The sequence below is a fragment of the Pristiophorus japonicus genome, chromosome 3 (genome assembly GCF_044704955.1).
Source record: "Pristiophorus japonicus isolate sPriJap1 chromosome 3, sPriJap1.hap1, whole genome shotgun sequence".
NCBI classification, from domain to species: domain Eukaryota; kingdom Metazoa; phylum Chordata; class Chondrichthyes; family Pristiophoridae; genus Pristiophorus; species Pristiophorus japonicus.
Genome location: NC_091979.1, coordinates 14,459,554 through 14,483,572, shown reverse-complemented (window position 1 = coordinate 14,483,572; position 24,019 = coordinate 14,459,554). Strand labels below are relative to the sequence as shown.

Sequence of the window (24,019 nt, the reverse complement as noted above, 5' to 3'; positions counted from 1 at the left end):
GTGCGGCACACCCTCAGTACTGCCCCTCCGACAGTGCGGCACTCCCTCAGTACTGCGCTCCCTCAGTACTGCCCCTCCGACAGTGCGGCACTCCCTCAGTACTGCCCCTCCGACAGTGCGGCACTCCTTCAGTACTGCCCCTCTGACAGTGCGGCGCTCCCTCAATACTGCCCCTCCGACAGTGTGGCACTCCCTCAGCACTGCCCCTCTGACAGTGCGGCACTCCTTCAGTACTGCCCCTCTGACAGTGCGGCGCTCCCTCAGTACTGCCCCTCCGACAGTGTGGCACTCCCTCAGTACTGCCCCTCCGACAGTGCGATGCTCCCTCAGTACTGCCCCTCTGACAGTGTAGCACTCCCTCAGTACTGCCCCTCCGACAGTGTAGCACTCCCTCAGCACTGCACTGGGAACGTCACCCTGGAGTTATGTGCTCAAGTCCCTGGAGTGGGACTTGAACCCACAACCTTCTGACTCAGAGGCGAGGGTGCTGCCCACTGAGCCACAGCTGACAGAAGAGCGTGCAGGGCTGCTGAATCGCAGGATGGGAATAATTGAAAAAAAATCCCCAGCACACAGCGCCCAGAATAAAATCCGGCCTCCCCGACCACCGCTGCCTTTAAATGTCGCTCCCCAAACGGCCGGCCGAGGTCACAACCCCCCCCTGTAGCTGCCGTTGTTGAGGCCCATGTGGCTCTGCAGGGGGCGGGAGCTAATATTGCATTCCAGGCGGTAAGGGGCGGCGCTGCGCACCGGATGAGGTCACGATATCCAGGAGCGCAGGAGATCGAGGCGGCAATGTCTAGCGCCAGCCCTACCTCGCTCTGCAAGTTGGCGGGCGCCCGTGATCTCGCTGCGCCCTGATATCGCCCCCTGGAGGCGCTAACGAGAGGTGCAAAGGAGTCCAATTTCTACCCTCTGGGTCGAATGGGGCTCAATGGCCTAAAATCCCTCACATACTCTTTAAAAACAATTCAGACTGCTGCTGTGCATAAAAAAAACAGTGAGTCCCAGAGATCCCGGTTTCCCCTTCCTGCGGGCGTTCGAATAGATTTTAGAAAAGCAATGTGCACCTACCTGTTCCTGCTGGGCCCACGCGAGTTCCCGGTCCTGAGGCCTCCACTGACTGCGCGTTGCAGCGCATGCACGTCGGCATATGCGCAGGGCAGGAGCTGCAGTCACATGGCTCTGGGCAGCCAATCAAGGTAAAGTATGTTCTCATTCATAATAAAGGGAACTCCGTAAGAACACCCAAAACACTAATCAAAAATAGTAAAAGATAGAAAAAATGCACTACCTATTTTTATTAATTTAAATTAAAGTTATTTATGTATTTTAAAAAATATACATTTTTCCCATTTAAAAAAATGTTTTTTTTAATTATGACTTAAAATAAACTTACTGTAGTGGGGAGGGTATTTAACAATAACATGTGTTTTTAAAATGTTATTTAACAATGTTATTGTATGTTTTAAAACTTTTACACCTGTAACAGTAGGCCAAGTGCCTGCTTTTATTAGGCCGCGAGAGTTTTGAGGACATTTGCTGGGCAGGATATGGGTAAGTCCCGCAATCTTGCCCTTGCAAATGTCCTCGCAGCCAATATGCATTGGATCTGTCGAGCTCCAGCTTGTCACATCAGAAAAAACGGTTTTCAGCGTATGCGCATTGTGCGCTTAAAAAGCGGCTTTTGTGATGCCTCCCCGGGTTGGTACACACTCCGTACGGACCAGGGGAGGACGGGATTTCTGGGCTTTAATTTTCAAACATACCTGACTGAAGTCCCTTACGTAGTCGGTGCTGTGCACCTTTACTGACCTGCAGTACTGGCACTGTGTGATTATTCTTTTTGTATTTTGCTCCAGGATTGTGTTGCCGGTTCAGACGTTTTCGTCACTGAGTTTCAGAGGTAGGTACCCCAGGGATTGGGTTCACAATGTCGCGCTAGTATTGCACCGCCCCCCCACCCACCCCCAGCCGTGATTCGGAAGCGTGTGAGTAACTCTGAGGTGTTTCCGTTCCAGAGACCAGCCCTGATCAGCCTCGCCATGCTGAAGTCCACACCAAGAAGACCGTGACCATCAAGACCTACGAAACGAGGGACGGAGAGGTGAGAGTGTTCGGAGTGCCAGAGAGGGAGAACACAAGAAACACGAGAGTTAGGAGCAGGAGTCGGCCATTCGGCCCCTCGAGCCTGCTCCGCCATTCAGTGAGATCATGGCTGATCTTCTGCCTCAACTCTACTTTCCTGCACTGTCTCCATTATCCCTCGATTGTCTTACAGAGTCCAAAAATCTATTGTTCTCCGTCTTGAACACACTCAATGACTGAGCCTCCACAACTCTCTGGGGTAGAGAGTCCAGGCGATGGAAACTAATCCAGGAGGTCACTCTGGCCCTGAATTTTGCTGCAGTACCATCCCCATGTAAGACGTGACATCCCGCCTCAAGCGGAATCTGGAAGGAATTCAGTGAATCTGTCGACCGTGTGAGAGGGCAACCTGTTCCAGAGTCCCAAAGCAAGCGCTCCACTCGGAACTCCTACACGGCAAGCGAGCCCCAGGTGGGCAGAGGAAACGCTTCACGGACACCCTCAAAGCCTCCCTGATAAAGTGCAACATCCCCACCGACACCTGGGAGTCCCTGGCCAAAGACCAGTCCGCCCTAAGTGGAGGAAGTGCATCCGGGAGGGCGCTGAGCACCTCGAGTCTCGTCGCCGAGAGCGTGCAGAAACCAGGCGCAGGCAGCGGAAGGAGCGTGCGGCAAACCAGTCCCACCCACCCTTTCCTCCAACCACTGTCTGTCCCACCTGTGACAGGGACTGTGGTTCCCGTATTGGACTGTTCAGCCACCTAAGGACTCATTTTAAGAGTGGAAGCAAGTCTTCCTCGATTTCGAGGGACTGCCTATGATGATTCTCTGGGAAAAGAACCTCCTCCTGACATCTAATTCAACAGGCCTCAGGCCCCTAATTTACATATTTAAGAGGCCGGGCGATCGGGATGCGTCGATGTGATGCAACGAAGGTTCACCAGGCTGATTTCTGGGATGGGAGGATTGTCCGATGAGGGGAGATTGGACTCGGCCGATATTCCCCAGAGTTTAGAGAAAGAGAGCTGAACTCGTTGAAAGGTATTGAGGGCCTAACAGGGTAGATGCAGGAAGCTATTTCCCCTGGCTGGGGAGCCTAGAACCAGGGGTCACACAGGGGACGGCCATTTAGGACTGAGATGAGGAGAAACTTTTTCACTCAGAGGGAGGTGAATCTTTGGAATTCTCTACCCCAGAGGGCTGTGGAGGCTCAGTCTTTGAGTATATTCTCCTCATATACTCAGTCGTTGAGTATATGAGGAGAGCGATAGATTTTTGGACTCTGTAAGGCAATCAAGGGATATGGGGATCGGGCGGGAAAGTGGAGTTGAGGTTGAAGTTCAGCCATGATCTCACTGAATGGTGGAGCAGGCTCGAGGGGCCGAATGGCCGACTCCTGCTCCTAACTCTCGTGTTTCTTATGTTCTTAGATAACAAAAAGGGCCCCTGGTGAATTTAGTGGGATCAGAACCTGCACAGATTGGGCGCAGTCAGTGCCAGTGCTATATTGGTCTGCGTGGCACCCATTTTACGTCAAATAATCACATGAATTTTTGGGGGCAACTGGCTTTAAAAAGGCAACAGCTGACTAAAAAACATTTTTTGGCGAATTCGAGAGCCTTTCATTATTCATTCGGTATTATCTTGCTACAGGTTGAGATATTTTGGGATCATACAATCAGACAGCACAGAAAGAGGCCATTCGGCCCATCGTGCCTGTGCCTTCTCTTGGAAAGAGCGATCCTATTGGTCCATTCCCCCCAACAAATTGTTTCTCCTCCCAGTATTTATCCAATTCCCTTTTGAAAGTTACTATTGTATCTGCTCCCACCGCCCTTTCCAACTTGCTTAGTCAAAATAATCTCCTCATCTCCGCGCCTCCCCACACCCCCCACACCTTTCCCCCCCACCCCCACCCCCGGTTCATTTGTCAATGATCTTAAATCGGTGACATCTGGTCACCCTGCTGCTACTGGAAACAGTTTCTTGTTATTCACTCCATCAAAACCCTTTGTGGTTTTGAACGCCTCTACTAACTCTCCCCTTAACCTTCTTTGCTTCCCTTTTTACCACAAAACCTTTACGTCTTTGGAGTGTCTCCTCTAATGACTGCAAAGGTGGGGTCTTTTCTTTCCCCCCCAAATACTATTCGGTACGTGTCGCAAGTGCCTCCTTTAATAGCTGTAGAGGTGGATTCTTACTCTTCCACGCCTTCCCAAATACTACCAGGTCTCGGTCACTAGTAGGGCACCAGCTGCCGGCCGAAAGTCTTACATAACCGACCCTATTTTTATATTTGTTTCACTAGTTCTCTACGCGTGGTTCTTCTTGAGGTCGTGGTGACCTGAAATCATTACACTCTTAATCTTACTCTAAAAACTAAACTCTTAAACATTCTTAAACTCATATCGTACTATTATCTACATCTGCCACCCGACCTGTGGAACTCTCTGCCCAGGGAAGCAGTTGAGGCTAGCTCATTGAATGTATTCAAATCACAGATAGATAGATTTTTTAACCAATAAGGGAATTAAAGGTTATGGGGAGCGGGCGGGTAAGTGGAGCTGAGTCCACGGCCAGATCAGCCATGATCTTGTTGAATGGCGGAGCAGGCTCGAGGGGCTAGATGGCCTACTCCTGTTCCTAATTCTTATGTTCTTATGTTCTCCGGGTGGCCAGGTAAATCCCTGTCCTTCTCTTTTCTTCTGGGGTCTCTGAGCTGCCTGCATGGCCGGCGGTAAGGCGGTCTGGACCACAGGACCCGGAGTGTTCTGACCGGTTGTGGGTCTGAGTCCCACATTATCGGGGGAACTGCCCCTCCGTTGCAACAGCACACTGCCCCTTTAGGGGTGGCTGCAAAGTTCATTTCATTCACTGAGGGTTCTGCATGGTTCATTTCGTTCACTGAGGGTTCTGTATGGTTCATTTCATTCACTGAGGGTTCTGTATGGTTCATTTCATTCACTGAAGGTTCTGCATGGTTCATTTCGTTCACTGAGGGTTCTGCACAGTCGGGGGCTCCAGGCTGGGGCCTCTCAGTTGGTGGCTGGTCCACCACTACCTCTCCTGGGAGTCCCTCACTGCCCAAGGCTACTGGCTGGGGGTCCCTTTCCCGCAGACTGATCCCTGACCTGAGGTGCTCTTTTGCGGATGGTCGACCTCCCGGGGCTGAACCACTGAAATTGGAGCGCTGGTGACCACGGTGTCTTCGGCCATGGTGTGCTGGGAGTCCTGCTTAAGGCTCTGACTACTCGGGGTGCGTCCGAGTCCCAAATGATTGGGGGGAACAGCTCCTCCAGTAATACAGTTCACCGCCCCTCTAGGTACAGTCTGTGGGTCTGCCACGTCCCCTGTGGGATCTCCACAGTCGGGGGCTGTTGGCTGGGGATCCCTGTCCCCAGAACGGTTCCCGGTTCCCGGCTGTCCCTTACGTTTAGCAGCTATCTCGGGGTTAAACAGTTTACACTGGTTTATGTGGAACCACTTTGGACGGAGGGGCATCCTTACGGCATAGACCATGGGGCTTGCCTTGTCAACAGTGTGGTACGGCCCCATGTACAGTGCTTCAAAAGCCCCTACCCGACTAGTTCCTTACCATGACCCGGTCTCCTATCTCCCATTCGTGGTGTTTGCGGGGTTCTAGCAGCAGTCGGTTGCTCCGATGCTGTTTTCCCATGTTGCTAGCAGCCTGCCAGTGAATGTGTTTCAGGTGTTCAAACAGATTCCTGACAAAGCTGTCCCGGCTCGCTTCCCTAAGCTGACCTTCTGTGAGTACCGGGGGTAGTAATGGGTGGGGGTTCGCATGGCTCTGCCGGTCATGAGCTCATACGGGGAGTACCCCGTGCTCTTTGACGGGCTGGCCCAGATCCCCATAAGGACCAGTGGCAAGACCTCTACCCACTTCTTGGGTGAGTTCCCCCGTCTCCTTACGTAACCTTTCCTTTATAGTGCAGTTTAAACGCTCCACAGGCCCGGATGACTGCGGGTTGTGGGCGACATGCCATTTCCCCTCGATGCCGAGCACCTTAAGGATCTCCTGCATCACCTGCCCGGTGAAGTGGCTCCCTTGGTCGGACTCCACGTACTGTGGTAGTCCCCAATCGGGAGAACACGTCCCTGGCCAGGATCCTGGCTGTTCCCAGGGCAGTGGCTGTTCGGCATGGGAAGGCTTCCACCCATTTGGTGAACACGTCCACCAACACTAGGCAGTACTTGTAGCCTCCCTGGGCAGTGGGTAGGTGCCCGATGTAATCGACCTGGATCGACTGCCAGGGTCCTCCCCCACCCTCCTGATATGTCCCATAGACACCTCCCTTTTCTGCGGGGTCGGGGTTGTTGGCAGCGCACACCAAACAGCTAGCGCAGAACTCGCGGACATCTTCCCTGAGTCTTGGCCACCACCCTGCCTGTTCCACTCATTGCCAGGTGGTCTCAGGTCTGGGGTGTCCTGCTCCTGGACCCTCGTGGGCCAGCTGGAGGAATTCTCTCCGGTGTTGTTGCGGTACTACCCATTGCTGCCCCCTGAACAGCATGCCTTCTTTAATGGCAATCGCTGCGGTGCCGTACGGGCCGTCTATCCTTTTCTCCTTTAGCTAGAGTGTTCAGGACAGTTTTGAGGACGGGGTCTTGGGTCTGAACCGTTTTCAGGTCCGGGGGCAATGCTACCCCTGCCCTCCCTGCTGTCCCAATCCTGCCCCTGACTGCTGCGATGGGGCCTGGGTTGTACGGATCCCAGAGCTTGCCCGTGCGGGTACCCTGCTTGGCCAACATGTCAGCCTGCTGGTTTCCCTCACTACGGGGTTCAGTGGTGGAATGCGCCTTCACTTTATGTATACAGACCTTCCCTTCCTCCCCCACGGCTGTCATGATCTTTTCCAGTAAGGGTTTAATTGCCAGGGGTCTCCCGTTTGCCGATGTGTATCCGCGATGGGAACAGATAGCCAGGTACTCTGTACACGAATTGCATGTGAACATATTGTCCGAGCAAATCGTGTATGGGGTAGGGAATTCTTTGGGGCGTGTGACAACGTACACCACAGCGGACAGTTCAGCGTGCTGGGCGCTCATAGTACTGGGGAGTTTAATCGCCAGGGCAATGCCTGCCTCTGGGTCATAAACTCTGCAGCCTGTGAGTTGTTCACCCGCAGATACAGTGCTTGAACCGTCTACATAGATCTCTCGGCCTGTGGGGTGTAACCCGGCCCGAAAGCCTATGTTAACTTCCCATACCCCTTCTATGGAACACCGGTGGGCTGTCCCTGGATAAATCATGTTGGCTACGAGCCTCGGCTCGCAGAGACCTTTTACCCTGAGGTCCATCTGGGAGAGGAGTAGGGTCCAGCGAGCAATGCGGGCACTGCTCACTGTCCCGTCCTTGATTCTCCCATCCAGAAGCATTTAGGTGGGCGTATGGTGGGTAAGGAGTGTGATAGGGGACCCCCCTGTGAAGATCAGTGATCTTTTCACAGCCCAGTGAGTGGCTAGGAGGTGCCGCTCACAGTTGGAGTATCCCTTCTCCCATGTCCCTGAGTATCCTGGAGGAGTAGACCGCTGGTCTCAGCCGGCCATGTCGCTCCTGGAGCAGTACTGCACTCAGGCTGTCTCCACTGTCTGCTACTTTCAGGAAGAACTCTTTTCCCCCAACAATAGCCCCGAGAGCTGGTACGGTCTGCAGGTCTTTCTTGAGCTGGATAAATGCTGCCTCGCAACCTTCATCCCAATCCCACTCCACTCCCTTGTGTAGGAGTCGGAGCAGAGGGGCTGGTGTGGCTGCATAATCCTCAATGAAGTCTCTGCAGCACCCGGTTAGCCCTAGAAAAAATCACACTCCTGTTACTGTGTTGGGGGCTGGTAACTTCTACACTGCTTCCCTTCTGGCTTTGTCAATGTCTCTTTCCCTAGCGTGCACAGGAATTTTACTCCCCCATGTGATCATACAATTAGTGCTATTGTGACGTTCTCGAGGAGAGGAACATAAAGGCAACAGGGCTGTTATTTTGCTTCATAAGAACATAAGAAATAGGAGCAGGAGTCGGCCATTCAGCCCCTCGAGCCTGCTCTGCCATTCAATAAGATCATGGCTGATCCGATCATGGACTCAGCTCCACTTCCCCGCCCGCTCCCCATAACCCTTTACTCCCTTATCGCTCAAAAATCTGTCTATCTCCGCCTTAAATATATTCAATGACCCAGCCTCCACAGCTCTCTGGGGCAGAGAATTTCACAGATTTACGACCCTCTGAGAGAAGAAATTCCTTCTCATCTCAGTTTTAAATGGGCGGCCCCTTATTCTGAGACTATGTCCCCTAGTTTTAGTTTCCCCTATGAGTGGAAATATCCTCTCTGCATCCACCTTGTCGAGCCCCCTCATTATCTTATATGTTTCAATAAGATCACCTCTCATTCTTCTAAACTCCAATGTGTAGAGGCCCAACTTACTCAACCTTTCCTCATAAGTCAACCCTCTCATCTCCGGAATCAACCTAGTGAACCTTCTCTGAACAGCCTCCAATGCAAGTATATCCTTCCTTAAATACGGAGACCAAAACTGCACGCAGTACTCCAGGTGTGGCCTCACCAATACCCTGTACAGTTGTAGCAGGACTTCTCTGCTTTTATACTCTATCTCCCTTGCAATAAAGGCCAACATTCCATTTGCCTTCCTGATCACTTGCTGTACCTGCAGACTAACTTTTTGTGTTTCATGTACAAGGACCCCCAGGTCCCTCTGTACTGCAGCACTTTGCAATTTTTCTCCATTTAAATTATAATTTGCTTTTCTATTTTTCCTGCCAAAGTGGATAATCTCACATTTTCCCACATTATACGCCATCTGCCAAATTTTTGCCAACTCACTTAGCCAAAAGTAGCTTCATGGGTTGTGTCACCATGGAAACCTGGTGTAATGTATGCGCCTGTGCGCGTGTTCACGAGCTGTTGTAATTCCTCATCGGCGCCAAGCCCCGAAGCCTCCCTCGGGAGCCGGCGCCTCACAACTTGAGCCTCCTCCGGGAAATCCCCTCCGTGCCTTTCAGTTCTGTCCGGAGGGGATTCCTGTACGGCCTGCTCCTGCACACTCTCAACCTTGCCATCCTCGTCTGCCGACCGGACACGCCACGCCGCGCCATCTTGCCGTCCAGAGGAGACGGGGGCCCCCAATGTAGTGCACTCTACGTGGGAGTCCTCCCACTATTTATTGGGGACTAGTTGCACGGAGCAGTCCCGTGTAATCGGTTTTTAAGTCAGTTCACGGGCTCCCAGGCCGCCTGCAATTTCTGCGGTCTGGAGGAGTCCGTGTTCCATGTTTATGTCGAATGTGTGAGGTTGCAGCCCCTGTTCCATTATTTGAAGGGGCTGCTCCTCAAATTCTGCCCGCACTTCAGTCCCACACTCCTGATCTTTGGGCACCCTGTGCGGAGGGGAGCGGGCAGGTCGGAGGGCCTCCTCGTAGGACTGCTCCTGGGCCTGGCCAAGGGGGCCATCAGCCAGTCCAGGCAACGGGCGGTCGAGGGGGTCGTTCAGCCCGACTGCCTGCCTCTCTTCCGCGGTTACATCCGAGCCAGGGTGTCCTTGGAGGTGGAGCACGCGGTGTCCCACCGGTACGCTCGCGGTCTTCCGCGAGAGGTGGGCGTCGGAGGGACTGGAGTGCATCATCACCCCCGGCAACCAAATTTTAATTTGATATAAGTTTTAGTTGAAGTTTTATTTGGAAATGTGTGGGTTCCAGTGCCCTCGCCAAAAGGGGGCACTTGATTTAAATGTTGTACCAAAATAGTTGTAGAGCTGTGTGAGATGTGAGTGGCTTAGCCAATCACATGATGTTCACAAGACTCAATAAAACCCCGGCCATTTGTGTTGGGGGGATGAGGTGTGCAGTGGTGAGCCTGGTGGATGAACTGGTCACGTGTCGTGTGATTGTTAAACCTTTTGCTAATAAACCAACTCGTTCTTAATAGCAATGTGTTGCTATGGATTCTGAAGCAAAGATCCCATGAAGCAAATACGCTACACCCGGTGAAGTTACCATGTACGTTTCTTGTGTGAGCGGGCATAAGGCTAAATTGGTCTGGGCCGGGCCCGCTTCTGGCCCGGAAAAAAAACGGGTGCAAACGCACGGCGATTTTCGCCCCGACGGGGAGGTGTTGCGCTGAGCATTTCCCCCACTGATGTCGCTTTCCTCCTCTTCCCGCCAGGTGATTAGCGAGTCTTCACAGCAACAACAGGAGATGGCATAAACCCCACGGGCAGACGCACGGGGGGGGGGGAGCTCGACCCAACCTTTTGACCTCTCCACGACCCCCGCACCCACCAGCCTCCCCCCCCCCCCCCCCGCCCCCCACCACCCCGACAACCACCCATCTACCGGACTAACAGTGACGGCGCTCATTAACCCGGAACAAAGTGCCTTGGAACCCAGCCGCTCGAAGGCCCGATCTACTTTCAGCAAACGATCGCTCGTCGGGCAGTGTCGGAGACGCCACGAGAGGGGTGCAACTGAAGAGAGTCAAACAGGATTTCGGAATTTCGATTGACAACCTACGATAGAGCTTTTGCATCATTTCAGATGTGCTGCGTGACAAAACTGGGACACTGGGATTTTCTGACGTGTATTTCTTCCCCCACGGTGTGCTGAATAAACAAGGGTCAAGTATTGCGCGTGGATAGGTTAGCGATAGTGCTTTCAGTCTCAAGTCGGGCTGTTTCCCCATTCAATATCTGTACAATGGGCCCGAGAAGGGACTGAAGTGGGGACATTGGCAGTGGATGATGATCAGCTGACGTTTCCCTCTCCCTCGTCACCCTCGGGCGAGTGTCCACCATTTTGTTTTCAACGAACCTAACGGTGGGCTCAACCTGGCCGACTGCGACAGCCAATCGGCAGCCTGTTCCCCCCCCCCCCCCACCCCCGGACCCCCGACCCTGCCCGATTTGCTCCTCCGCCCAAGTCGCTGGAACCCCGGAAAAAAAAGTTGGGGGGGAGGTGTGGAGGGGGGCGAGGAGCGAACTGGCGACTTGCTCTAGCCCCCCACTGACCTCCCCCCCCCGCCCCACGCCCCATTTCATCCCATGTGGTATCTACCTTATGTCATCACAAACACACACTCACAAGATGGCTTCCGCTCAGGAACTGGTCAGGTGACCCGTCTGTCACCTGCAGTTTTTGGATGTATTTCCAACAGTGGCTGCATTACCACGGTTGTCCACCAGGTGGATCTCCATATTACACCCTAATCACAGTAGTCCACCAGGTGGAGCTCCATGTTACACCCTTACCACAGTAGTCCACCTGGTGGAGCTCCGTCTTACACCCTTACCACAGTAGTCCACCAGGTGGAGCTCTGTGTTACCACAGTAGTCCACCTGGTGTAACTCCGTCTTACACCTTTACCACAGTAGTCCACCAGATGGAGCTCCGTGTTACTCCCTTACCACAGTAATCCACCTGGTGGTGCTCCGTCTTACACCCTTACCATAGTAGTCCACCAGGTGGAGCTCTGTGTTACACCCTTACCACAGTAATCCACCAGGTGGAGCTCCGTGTCACACCCTTACCACAGTACTCCACCAGGTGGAGCTCTGTGTCACACCCTTACCACAGTCGTCTACCAGGTGGAGCTCCATGTTACACCCTTACCACAGTAATCCACCAGGTGGAGCTCCAAGTCACACCCTTACCACAGTACTCCACCAGGTGGAGCTCTGTGTCACACCCTTACCACAGTCGTCGACCAGGTGGAGCTCCATGTCACACCCTTACCACAGTAGTCCACCAGGTGGAGCTCCGTGTCACACCCTTACCACATTAGTCCACCAGGTGGAACTCTGTGTCACACCCTTACCACAGTAGTCCACCAGGTGGAGCTCCGTGTCACACCCTTACCACATTAGTCCACCAGGTGGAGTTCCATGTCACACCCTTACCACAGTAGTCCACCAGGTGGAGCTCCGTGTCACACCCTTACCACAGTAGTCCACCAGGTGGAGCTCCGTGTCACACCCTTACCACATTAGTCCACCAGGTGGAGCTCCGTGTCACACCCTTACCACATTAGTCCACCAGGTGGAGCTCCGTGTCACACCCTTACCACATTAGTCCACCAGGTGGAGCTCCGTGTCTCACCCTTACCACAGTAGTCCACCAGGTGGAGCTCCGTGTCACACACTTACCACAGTACTCCACCAGGTGGAGCTCCTTTTCACACCCTTACCACAGTACTCCACCAGGTGGAGCTCCGTGTCACACCCTTACCACATTAGTCCACCAGGTGGAGCTCCGTGTCACACCCTTACCACATGAGTCCACCAGGTGGAGCTCCGTGTCACACCCTTACCACATTAGTCCACCAGGTGGAGCTCCATGTCACACCCTTACCACAGTAGTCCACCAGGTGGAGCTCCGTGTCACACCCTTACCACAGTACTCCACCAGGTGGAGCTCCGTGTCACACCCTTACCACAGTACTCCACCAGGTGGAGCTCCGTGTCACACCCTTACCACAGTAGTCCACCAGGTGGAGCTCCGTGTCACACCCTTACCACATTAGTCCACCAGGTGGAGGTCTGTGTTAACACTCCCCTAAAGTCTCTGCGGCAATGGCGGACAGAGGCCTGCCTTCCTCCGCACCTGACACCTGACCGTTGTTGCCGCACTGGCGGCGTTGAGGCGAGGTTTCTCCGACACCGCCACAACGGCGGACGGGATCGGCTGCCCCCAAAAACCGAAGAGCTTGCCTTGTGTCAGACTTGCAGATGCGGCGTGACGTCTTAGGTCGGACATGTTGTACAAACCTTTTGACCTTCTCCCTCCCGCCCAGTGAACCTTCCCCCAGACCAAGCGCCCGTGTACAAGGCACTTTCGTCGGGCTGGACAGACAGCCGTCAGGCTCTCATTTGTTGACCGACTAATGTTGCGTGTTTGTTGGATGTGAATTGTTGGGGGGGGGGGCACTGGTTCAACATTAGATGGCGATGGTCATGTTCTTCATCACGTAGAATTTGTAGCATCACAGAAACAGGCCATTCGGCCCATCTGGTCCGTGCCGGTGTTTATGCTCCGCACCGGACTCCTCCCACCTCTCTTCATCACACCCCTGTCAACATCCTTCTGTTCCTTTCTCCCTCATCCAGCAACCCCTTCAATGCATCGATGCTATTCACCTCAACCACTCTCTGTGGCAGCGAGTTCCACATTCTCACCACTCTCTGGGTAAAGAAGTTTCCCCTGAAACTCTTGGGATGTTTGATGGACCACGGAGGGGGTGGGGGGGGGTGGTGGGCTTTCTGACTGGGATGGATTGATAACAGAGGTGAAAGAACAGCATTCTAACTCTGTCCCGACCCTTACCCTGCCCCCTGCCCCCTGCCCTCACTCGCACCGCCCCCCCGCCCCCTGGAGAGAGTGAGCAGACTAGGCCTAGATTCTCTAGAGTTTAGAAGAATGAGAGGTGATCTCATTGAAACTCACAAAATTCTTACAGGGCTTGACAGGGTAGATGTTTCCCCCGGGCTGGGGAATCTCGAACCAAGGGTCACAGTCTCAGGATAACGGGTCGGCCATTTAGGACTGAGATGAGGAGAAACTTCTTCACTCAGAGGGAGGTGAATCTTTGGAATTCTCTGCCCCAGAGGGCTGTGGGGGCTCAGTCTTTGAGTGTATTCAAGGCTGAGATCGATCGATTTTGGGATAGTAAGGGACCCAAGGGACATGGGGATTGGACGGGAAAGTGGAGTTGAGGTGAATGATCAGCCATGATCTCATTGAATGGCGGTGCAGGCTCGAGGGGCCGAATGGCCTACTCCTGCTCAAGATTCTTATGTTATCAGTTAGCTCACTCACTCTGACAAACTCGGGCCTTCAGCCCATCGTGCTGACCATCGAACTAAACGTAAAGATCTGGTTGGCAGGCATTCGATGCTATTTTTCACTCCCCCTCCTCCTTAACTGATCACTTCTGAAGCCCGTATTGAGCAATCAACGTGACCCGTTTACTGACACAAGCCAACGGCTGCCTCTGTGACCTTTACGGAGAAATTCCGATGTTTCGACATTCGGTTTCATTTGTCTGTGGTTGGAAAGGATTAAATATGAATTGTCTCTGCCTCGTGTCTTCTTTCCTCACTCACTCTACCAGCTGTTGTGATTCCTCATTATCGGCAGTCTCTCGAAATCGAGGAAAGACTTGCTTCCGCTCTGTCCAGATAATCTGTTTTTTTTTTGTTATGTTGATTGAGGGATAAATATTGGCCCCTGGACACCGGGGGTAACTCCCCTGCTCTTCTTCGAAATAGTGCCATGGGATCTTTTACATCCACCTGAGAGAGCAGACGGGGCCTCGGTTTAACGTCTCATCCGAAAGACGGCACCTCCGACAGTGCGGCACTCCCTCAGCACTGCACTGGGAGTGTCAGCCTAGCTTTTATGTGTTCAAGTCCCTGGAGTGTGACTTGAACCCACAACCTTCCTGACTCAGAGAGTACTACCCACTGAGCCACACTAACACAGCTGAGTTGAGTCAGTGCAGAAACCCAATTGACTTGCCCTGTATATTACCTTAGTGCACTGGAAAGGGCCAGATGCCTTCACAGGCCCACAAGGCTTCCGAGCGACCTCAATCCTGATTGATTTCACTGCCTTTGGAACAAAACATACTGGTACTATTTCAAAGAAGAGCAGGGGCATTATCCCCGGTGTCCTGGGGCCAATATTTATCCCGCAATCAACATACCACAAAAACAGATTATCTGGTCATTATCACATTGCTGTGTGTGGGAGCTTGCTGTGCGCAGAAATTGGCTGCCTCGTTTCCCACATTACAACAGTGACTGCACTCCGAAAGTACTTCATTGGCTGTAAAGCACTTTGAGACGCCCGGTGGTCGTGAAAGGGGCTATATAAATGCAAGTCTTTCTTTCTTTTATCACACAAGAAGCCAACATCCTCACGGTCTCTGCGTCCATCTTCTCGTGTTGACCATGGTTGCGCTGATTGTACAATATTACACATGGGGCAAAAAAGGGTAAGGTTAAGGGGAGATTTAATCGAGGCGTTGGAAATTATGAAGGGGTTTTGATAGAGCGGAATGGGAGAGACTGTTTCCACTGGAGGAAGGGTCAGTAACTGGAGCACACACACACAGATTTAAAATAATCGGCAGGAGAACCAGAGGGGAGAAGAGAATGTTTTTTATGCAGTGAGTTGTTACAGTCTGGAATGCACTGTCTGACAGGACGGTTGTAATGTATGCACATGTGAGTATGCTCACAGGTTTGTAGACCATGAATACATCCGGGCCAGGTTGTCTCTGGAGGCGGAGCACGCGGTGTCCACCGGTACGCTCGCGGCCTTCTGCACGAGGTGGGCGCCGGAGGGACTGGAGTGCATCATCACCCCCGACAACCAAATTTTAATTTGATTTAGGGTTTATGTTACAGTCTTAAATTGTTAATTTATGGGTTCTAGTGCCAAAAAGGGAGCACTTGATTTAAAGTTTCTACAAAAATAGTTGTCGACCATGTAAAACCCAGTAATGCCCTTCAGGGAAGGAAATCTGCCGCCCTTACCCGGTCTGGGCCTACACGTGACTCCAGGCCCACAGCAATGTGGCTGACTCTTAACTTCCCAGCGAGAAATGGCCCAGCGAGCCACTCAGTTGTACCAAAGCCTGATGACAATGTCAGCGCTGTGGGAGCACCTTCACCACACGGGACTGCAGCGGTTCAAGAAGGCGGCTCACCACCTCCTTCTCAAGGGGCAATTAGGGATGGGCAATAAATGCCAGCCTGGCCAGCGACGCCCACATCCCTGTGAACCAATAAATGTTTATAAAAAACACTGTGTGAGCCAATGAGTTGGAGGCCGGGGAGGGACTTACAACAGTCTATTTAACAGCAAATAGTTTAGCCACCATAGAATCACAGAATAGTACAGCACAGAAGGAGGCCATTCGGCCCATCGAGTCTGCACCTCAGCAAACAACAAACCTTGGGCTGGAGTTTAGGCCTTTCTGTTTTCGTGGGCGAAAACTGAGGCGGGGACGGGAAAGCTACCAGACGGGAATAGTTTGCGCTTCAGTAAGGAACATAAGAACATAAGAAGTAGGAGCAGGATTAGGCCATACGGCCCCTCGAGCCTGCTCCGCCATTCAATAAGATCATGGCTGATCTGATCATGGGCTCAGCTCCACTTCCCTGCCCGCTCCCCGTAACCCCTTATCCCCTGATTGCTCAAAAATCTGTCTATCTCCGCCTTAAATATATTCAATGACTCAGCCTCCACAGCTCTCTGGGGCAGATAATTCCACAGATTTACAACCCTCTGAGAGAAGAAATTCCTCCTCATCTCAGTTTTAAAGGGGCGGCCCCTTATTCTAAGATCGTGCCCTCTAGTTCTAGTCTCCCCCATCAGTGGAAACATCCTCTCTGCATCCACCTTGTCAAGCCCCCTCATAATCTTATACGTTTCGATAAGATCACCTCTCATTCTACTGAGCTCCAATGAGTAGAGGCCCAACCTCCTCAACCTTTCCTCATAAGTTAACCCCCTCATCTCCGGAATCAACCTAGTGAACCTTCTCTGAACAGCCTTCAATGCAAGTATATCCTTCCTTAAATGCGGAGACCAAAACTGTACGCAGTACTCCAGGTGTGGGCATCTGGACCTTGTGTCAGGGGGCGCAGCATGAAGGGAGGCATTGTTCAACTTTGCGTGGCGCAAGGATGGGAAACTCAGGAACTAAAGAGCCAGGCCGGGAGCGCTCCGAGAGGCCTGGGCGAGGGGGGAAACCTTAAAAACAAAACACAAAAACATTCCCAAAACATTGTCCATGCCACCACAACACAAATCGCTGAAAATATTCTCTCTTCTCTCTCTCTCTCTCTTAGGCAGTTCCCCGGAGTCGAGGATGACTTGCTCCCACATTAATATGAGTTCTAAATGGGGTTGTCCATGAGGGTTCCGATGTTGCAGGTCCTGAACTTCATTTTAGGAGGGTGGAAGATGCCCGTGCGTGAATTCCTTTAACGTGGGGTGGCCGATGTACACCGGCAAACTCACGGGCCTTGACGGAGCTAGGTCTTGGTCCAGTGGCATGGGGAGCCAAGAGGACTGGAGACCTGCTCTGCTGCATGGGCCTAGAGTACACACACACACACACGGACATACACACACACACATGGACACACACACACACACGGACACACACACACACACGGACACACACACACACATGGACACACACACACACATGGACACACACACACACACACGGACACACACAGACACACACGGACACACACGGACACACACACACACACACACGGACATACACACACACACACACGGACACACACACACACACACACACGGACACACACACACACACACACACACGGACACACACACACACACGGACACACACACACACACACACGGACATACACACACACACACGGACACACGCACACACGCACACACACACATGGACACACACACACACGGACACGGACACACACACACACGGACACACGGACACACACACACACACACACACACACACACACACACATGGACACACACACACACACATGGACACACACACACACACACACATGGACACACACACACACGGACACACACACACACACACACATGGACACACACACACATACACACACGGACACGGACACACACACACATGGACACACACACATACACACACGGACACACACACACACGGACATACACACACACACACGGACACACACACACACACACACACACACACACATGGACTCACACACACACGGACATACACACACACACGCGGACACACACACACACACACACGGACATACACACACACACACACGGACACACACACACACACACGGACATACACACACACACACGGACACACACACACACACACACACGGACATACACACACACACGGACACACACACACACGGACATACACACACACACACACGGACACACACACACACACGGACATACACACACACACACACGGACACACACACACACACACGGACATACACACACACACACACGGACACACACACACACACACACACGGACATACACACACACACACACACGGACATACACACACACACACACGGACACACACACACACACACACGGACACACACACACACACACACGGACACACACACACACACACACGGACACACACACACACACACACACACACACTGTGTGCTCAAATCCTCCCATGGTAGAGGTGAGGTTTGATGGCTAGTTGTACTGTTCAATTATCAATAAAAAAAAGGGAGAACTAGTCACAGAACCATGACCTGGAGCATTAAAGAAAAATAAATCTGATTGAAATTTAACAAAAACATGAACAGAACAAACACTCCGCTTCCTGTTACGGCACTTTACCGTCCTCCCTGCCCCCGGGATCGCCGGGCCGCTCCACTTTCCCAGGCGGTCGTTGCGGGGGGCGATTCCGGGTGGACGGGTCGGGCAAGGGGCAAAACCGGCGCCGGGGTCACAACCCAGGGGAGTTGCACACACCCGGCGCAGCTCTTCCCGTCGGTGCTGCTCCGCACCACGGCAAAACCCGGCCGGAGGATCGCGGTGGGGGCACTGGAGGCCTCACCCACCCACCCCCCACCCCCCCGCTTTTCACACCGCTCCGGGGGCGAGACCCCCAGCACCAACGGGCCGTAAAATCCAGCCCAGAAAAAGAGTCTCTACCCCCGAGTACGGCAAACAGAACTCACGACCCAAAACTGCAGCAAGGCTTGCCGATAAAAGCAGGTTTAGTTCTCCGGCAAATTGCAGTGGGTGCAGGTAGTTACAGAACATTGTGTGCCAAAAATCGACCCCAGTCACTGACAGCAGTGCGGCCCCCAGGGCGTGGTCGGTGGAGGCGGTTACTGAATCGTCTCCGCTCTGGCCGGGACACGTGCTGTCACTGTATGCAGCCTTGATTATATCGATCACCTCGAGTCTCGTCGCCGAGAGCGTGCAGAAACCAAGCGCAGGCAGCGGAAGGAGCGTGCGGCAAACCAGCCCCACCCTCCCCTTCCCTCAACCACTGTCTGTCCCACCTGTGACGGAGACTGTAATTCCTGTATTGGACTATTCAGCCACCTGAGGACTCACGCTAAGAGTGGAAGCAAGTCTTCCTCGATTCCGAGGGACTGCCGATGATGATGATTATATCAGTGCTGCTCTTAAAGTAGAAAGTTCAGAAGGGAAGTGAAAAAGGAAATATGAGGGGCAAAGAGAGAGTATGAGAATAGATTGGCAGCTAGCATAAAAGGGAATCCAAAAGTCTTCTATAGGCCTATAAATAGTAACCGGGTGGTAAGGGGAGGGATGGGGGCCGATTAGGGACCAAACTGGAGACCTACGCACGGAGGCCGGGGGCATGGCTGAGGTACTAAGTGAGTACTTTCCATCTGTCTTCACCAAGGAAGAAGATGCTGCCAGAGACACAGTGAAAGAGGAGGTATTTCGGACTGGAGGAAGGTATACAGTGGTGTTCCCCAGGGCTCAGTACCAGGACCGCTGCTTTTCTGGATATATGTTAATGACCTGGACTTGGGTGTACAGGGCACTATTTCAAAATTTGCAGATGACACAAAACTTGGAAGTAAGTGAAGAATGAAGAGAACAATGATAGACTTCAGGAAGACACAGACAGGCCAGTGAAATGGGCGGGCACATGGCAGATGTAATTTAACCAAAAAAGTGTGAAGTGATACAATTTGGTCGGAAGATTAAGGAGAGGCAATATAAACTAAAGGGTACAATCCTAAAGGGGCATACGTGGACAGAGAGACCTGGGGGTATATGGGCACAAATGGCAGGGCAGGTTGAGAAAGTGGTTATAAAAGTATACGGGATCCTGGGCTTCATAAATAGAGGCATAGAGTACAAGCAAGGAGGTTATGATGAACGTTTATAAAACACCGGTTCGGCCCCAACTGGAGTATTGTGTTCAATTCTGGGCACCACACTTTAGGAAGGATGTGAAGGCCTTAGAGAGGGTGCAGAGGGGATTTACGAGAATGGTTCCAGGGATGAGGGACTTCAGTTACGTGGATAGACTGGAGAAGCTGGGGTTGTTCTCCTTGGAGCAGAGAAGGTTGAGAGGAGATTTGATCGAGGTGTTCAAAATCATGAGGGGTCTGGGCAGAGTGGATGGAGAGAAACTGTTCCCATTGGTGGAAGGGTCGAGAACCAGAGGACACTGATTTAAGGTGATTGGCAGAAGAACCAAAGGCGACATGAGGAGCAACTTTTTTACGCAGCGAGTGGTTAGGATCTGGAATGCGCTGCCTGAGAGGGTGGTGGAGGCAGACTGAATCGTGGCTTTCAAAAGGGAGTTGGATAAGTAGCTGAAGGAAAACAATATTTTAGGGCTACGGGGAAAGGGCGGGGGGAGTGGGACTGGCTGAAGTGCTCTTGCAGAGAGCCGGCACGGGCTCGACGGGCCGAATGGCCTCCTCCTGTGCTGTAACCATTCGATGATTCTATGAATGGGGCACTAGCGGTGCTGACCTCCATCATTGCTCTCCCTTTAGTACAGCGATAAACCTATTCACAGGGTGTAAGCGATGGACAAAGATTGAGAGTGTGTGAGAACATGTGTGAGGTATTGTCATCTGTAGCTTAGGAACGTAGGAGCAGGGGGAGCCTGTTCTACCATTCAGTTAGATTGTGGCTGACCTGTCTCTGAACTCCATCTTCCTGCCTTGGTTCTGTAACCCTTAATGCCCTCGCCTAACAAAAGGCCAACTTCAAAAAAATCTGAGCCTTAAGGGTGAGAATAAGGGAACATAAACGTAACCAGACCAGACACATAAATACTGTGGCTACAAGAGCAGGTCAGAGGCTGGGTATTCTGCGGTGAGTGTCTCACCTCCTGACTCCCCAAAGCCTTTCCACCATCTACAGGGCACAAGTCAGGAGTGTGATGGAACACTCTCCACTTGCCTGGATGAGTGCAGCTCCAACAACACTCGAGAAGCTCGACACCATCCAGGACAAAGCAGCCCGCTTGATGGGCACGCTACCCACCACCTTCAACATTCACTCCCTCCACCACCGGCGCCCCCTGGCTGCAGTGTGCACCATCTACAAGATGCACTGCAGCAACTCGCCAAGGCTTCTTCGGCAGCACCTCCCAAACCCGCGACCTCTACCCCCTAGAAGGACAAGGGCAGCAGGTCCATGGGAACACCACCACCTCCACGTTCCCCTCCCAGTCACACACCATCCTGACTTGTAAATATATCGGCCGTTCCTTCATCGTCGCTGGGTCACAATCCTGGAACTCCCTCCCTAACAGCACTGTGGGAGCACCTTCACCACACGGACTGCAGCGGTTCAAGAAGGCGGCTCACCACCACCTTCTCAAGGGGCAATTAGGGATGGGCAATAAATGCCGGCCTGGCCAGTGATGTATACATCAAACAATCATAGAATGATACTGGACAGAAGAGATGGCGGGGGTGGGGGGTGGTATAAGAGCGGGAGGGCGGAGGAGAGTGGCGATATTGTTTCATTACCCTGCTCCAGCCATCAGGAGCACGGGGCAGGATTGACGCACCAGCTGGTCTTTCCCTGACTGTCAATTTCACGTGCGGAAAATCAGGCAAAGACTCAGGAAGTTCCATCGGACAGGGACAGGCGTTTTACCATGGATACATTTGGCCCCTCACCATCACCCTCAGCCCTGGCAATCTGGCCTTCGACTCCTAACCCCCCGAATGCTGGCTGGTTGCTTGAATTCCGTGCACCCTGGTGGTTTGCTAAGGGGCGGTTCTCAATCTCGCTGCCTCATTGGTGGATAAATCAGAAATCAGAAAGAAGCTCTGTATTTACATAGTGCCTTTTGCAAGCTCAAGGCGTCCCAAGGTGTCTGCAGCCAATGAAACACTTCTGTTTTGAAGTATAGCCGCTGTTGTAATGTGGGAAACGCGGCAGCCAATTTGCGCACAGCAAGCTCCCACAAACAGCTACGTGATAACGACCAGATAATCTCTTTTACTGATGTTGATTGAGGGATAAATATTGGCCCCAGGGGATAACTCCCCTGCTCTTCTTCAAAATAGTGCCATGGGATCTTTTACATCCACCTGAGAGGGCAGACGGGGCCTCGGTTTAATGTCTCATCCGAAAGACGGCACCTCCGAATGCACTCCCTCGGTACCGCACTGGAGTGTCAGCTTAGATCTTTGTGCTTTAAACTCTGGAGTGGCACTTGATCTAACAACCTTCTGACCCAGAGGCGAGAGAGAGTACTGCCCACTGAGCCACAACTGACACTTAAGAAATAATTTGCACATCATCTCATCACAGGCAGTCCCTCGTATCGAGGCTGACTTGCTTCCACCAAAAAAGGGATGAGTTCACAGGTTTTTCAATGAAGGACCTAATATTCCAGGTTGCGGATTACATGTTGAAACATAGAAACATAGAAACATAGAAAATAGGTGCAGGAGTAGGCCATTCGGCCCTTCGAGCCTGCACCACCATTCAATATGATCATGGCTGATCATGCAACTTTAGTACCCCATTCCTGCTTTCTCTCCATGCCCCTTGATCCCTTTAGCCGTAAGGGCCACATCTAACTCCCTTTTGAATATATCTAACGAACTGGCCTCAACAACTTTCTGTGGTAGAGAATTCCACAGGTTCACAATTCTCTGATTGAAGAAGTTTCTCCTCATCTCGGTCCTAAATGGCTTACCCCTTATCCTTAGACTGTGACCCCTGGTTCTGGACTTCCCCAACATCGGGAACATTCTTCCTGCATCTAACCTGTCCAATCCCGTCAGAATGTTATATGTTTCTATGAGATCCCCTCTCATTCTTCTAAATTCCAGTGAATATAAGCCTAGTCGATCCAGTCTTTCTTCATATGTCAGTCCTGCCATCACGGGAATCAGTCTGGTGAACCTTCGCTGCACGCCTTCAATAGCAAGAATGTCCTTCCTCAGATTAGGAGATCAAAACTGTACACAATATTCCAGGTGAGGCCTCACCAAGGCTCTGTACAACTGCAGTAAGGCCTCCCTGCTCCTATACTCAAATCCCCTAGCTATCAAGGCCAACATACCATTTGCCTTCTTCACCACCTGCTGTACCTGCATGGCAACTTTCAATGACTGATGTACCATGACACCCAGGTCTCGTTGCACCTTGTTGAAGGGTGGAAGATGCCTGTGCGTGGATTTTTTTAACGTGGGGTGGCCGTTGCACACCAGCCACCACACGGGCTTGACAGAGCTAGGTCTTGGTCCAGTGGCAAGGGTTAACCAGGACGACTGGAGACCAGCTCTGCTGCATGGACCTAGTACGCACACATATCGCAGTGTGGGCTGGGCCCCGTGCTGCCCCTGGGCCCTCGCCTCTTCTGGGCCCCGAACTCACGCATCCCCTGGGCCCCGACCACGTCCCTCTACAATCTCTCACCAGTCCTTCACCCCGACCTCGCTGCTCCTGCTGTATCTGCCCACGCTCCTACCACTGTGCCACGGCTGACACACATGAGTCTCAAAGAAGAATTTGCACTTTTTTCACACCTTTCACAACCTCAGAACGCTCCGGAGCACTTTTGAGCCAATTAAGATTTTTTTTGAAGTGCCGTCAGCGTTGTAACATGGGAAACGCGGCAGCCAATTTGCGCACAGCAAGCTCCCACAAACAGCATTGCGATAAATGTCCTGAACTTCTGGGTGTTTTTTTCTTGAAGCGATGTTGGACACTGAGATCTGTTTCGTGTCGGCGACTGGAGTGATCTGCAAATTAAAGGCAGCATGGGTTGAAATTCGAGAAACCAGATTATGAAGGGGTTCGAGAGGGGAGATGTGGAGAAGATATTTCCACTTGTGGTAGTGGGGGTCGGGGGGGGCTGGTTGTGGGGGAGACC

General features: G+C 52.4%; 1 protein-coding gene across 5 annotated transcripts in view; it reads left to right on the top strand.

Annotated features, from left to right (window-relative positions):
- The window catches only part of LOC139259659 (desmin-like), a 56,654-nt gene extending 42,468 nt beyond the window's left edge, over nucleotides 1-14,186 (top strand). The window contains exons 7-11 of one of the 5 annotated variants that reach the window (XR_011592624.1): nucleotides 1,863-1,906; nucleotides 2,022-2,107; nucleotides 10,280-11,901; nucleotides 11,943-11,983; nucleotides 12,025-14,186. Coding sequence is in view for 1 of the 5 variants with exons in the window: in XM_070875193.1 (XP_070731294.1) it covers nucleotides 1,863-1,906; nucleotides 2,022-2,107; nucleotides 10,280-10,321 (172 nt within the window). In the remaining 4 variants the exon portion in view is untranslated. Of the gene's footprint in view, nucleotides 1-1,862; nucleotides 1,907-2,021; nucleotides 2,108-10,279 lie in introns of all 5 variants that reach the window. The other 4 variants (XR_011592625.1, XR_011592622.1, XR_011592623.1 and 1 more) reach the window with 4 other exon arrangements.
- The last annotated feature ends 9,833 nt before the right edge of the window (nucleotides 14,187-24,019 follow it).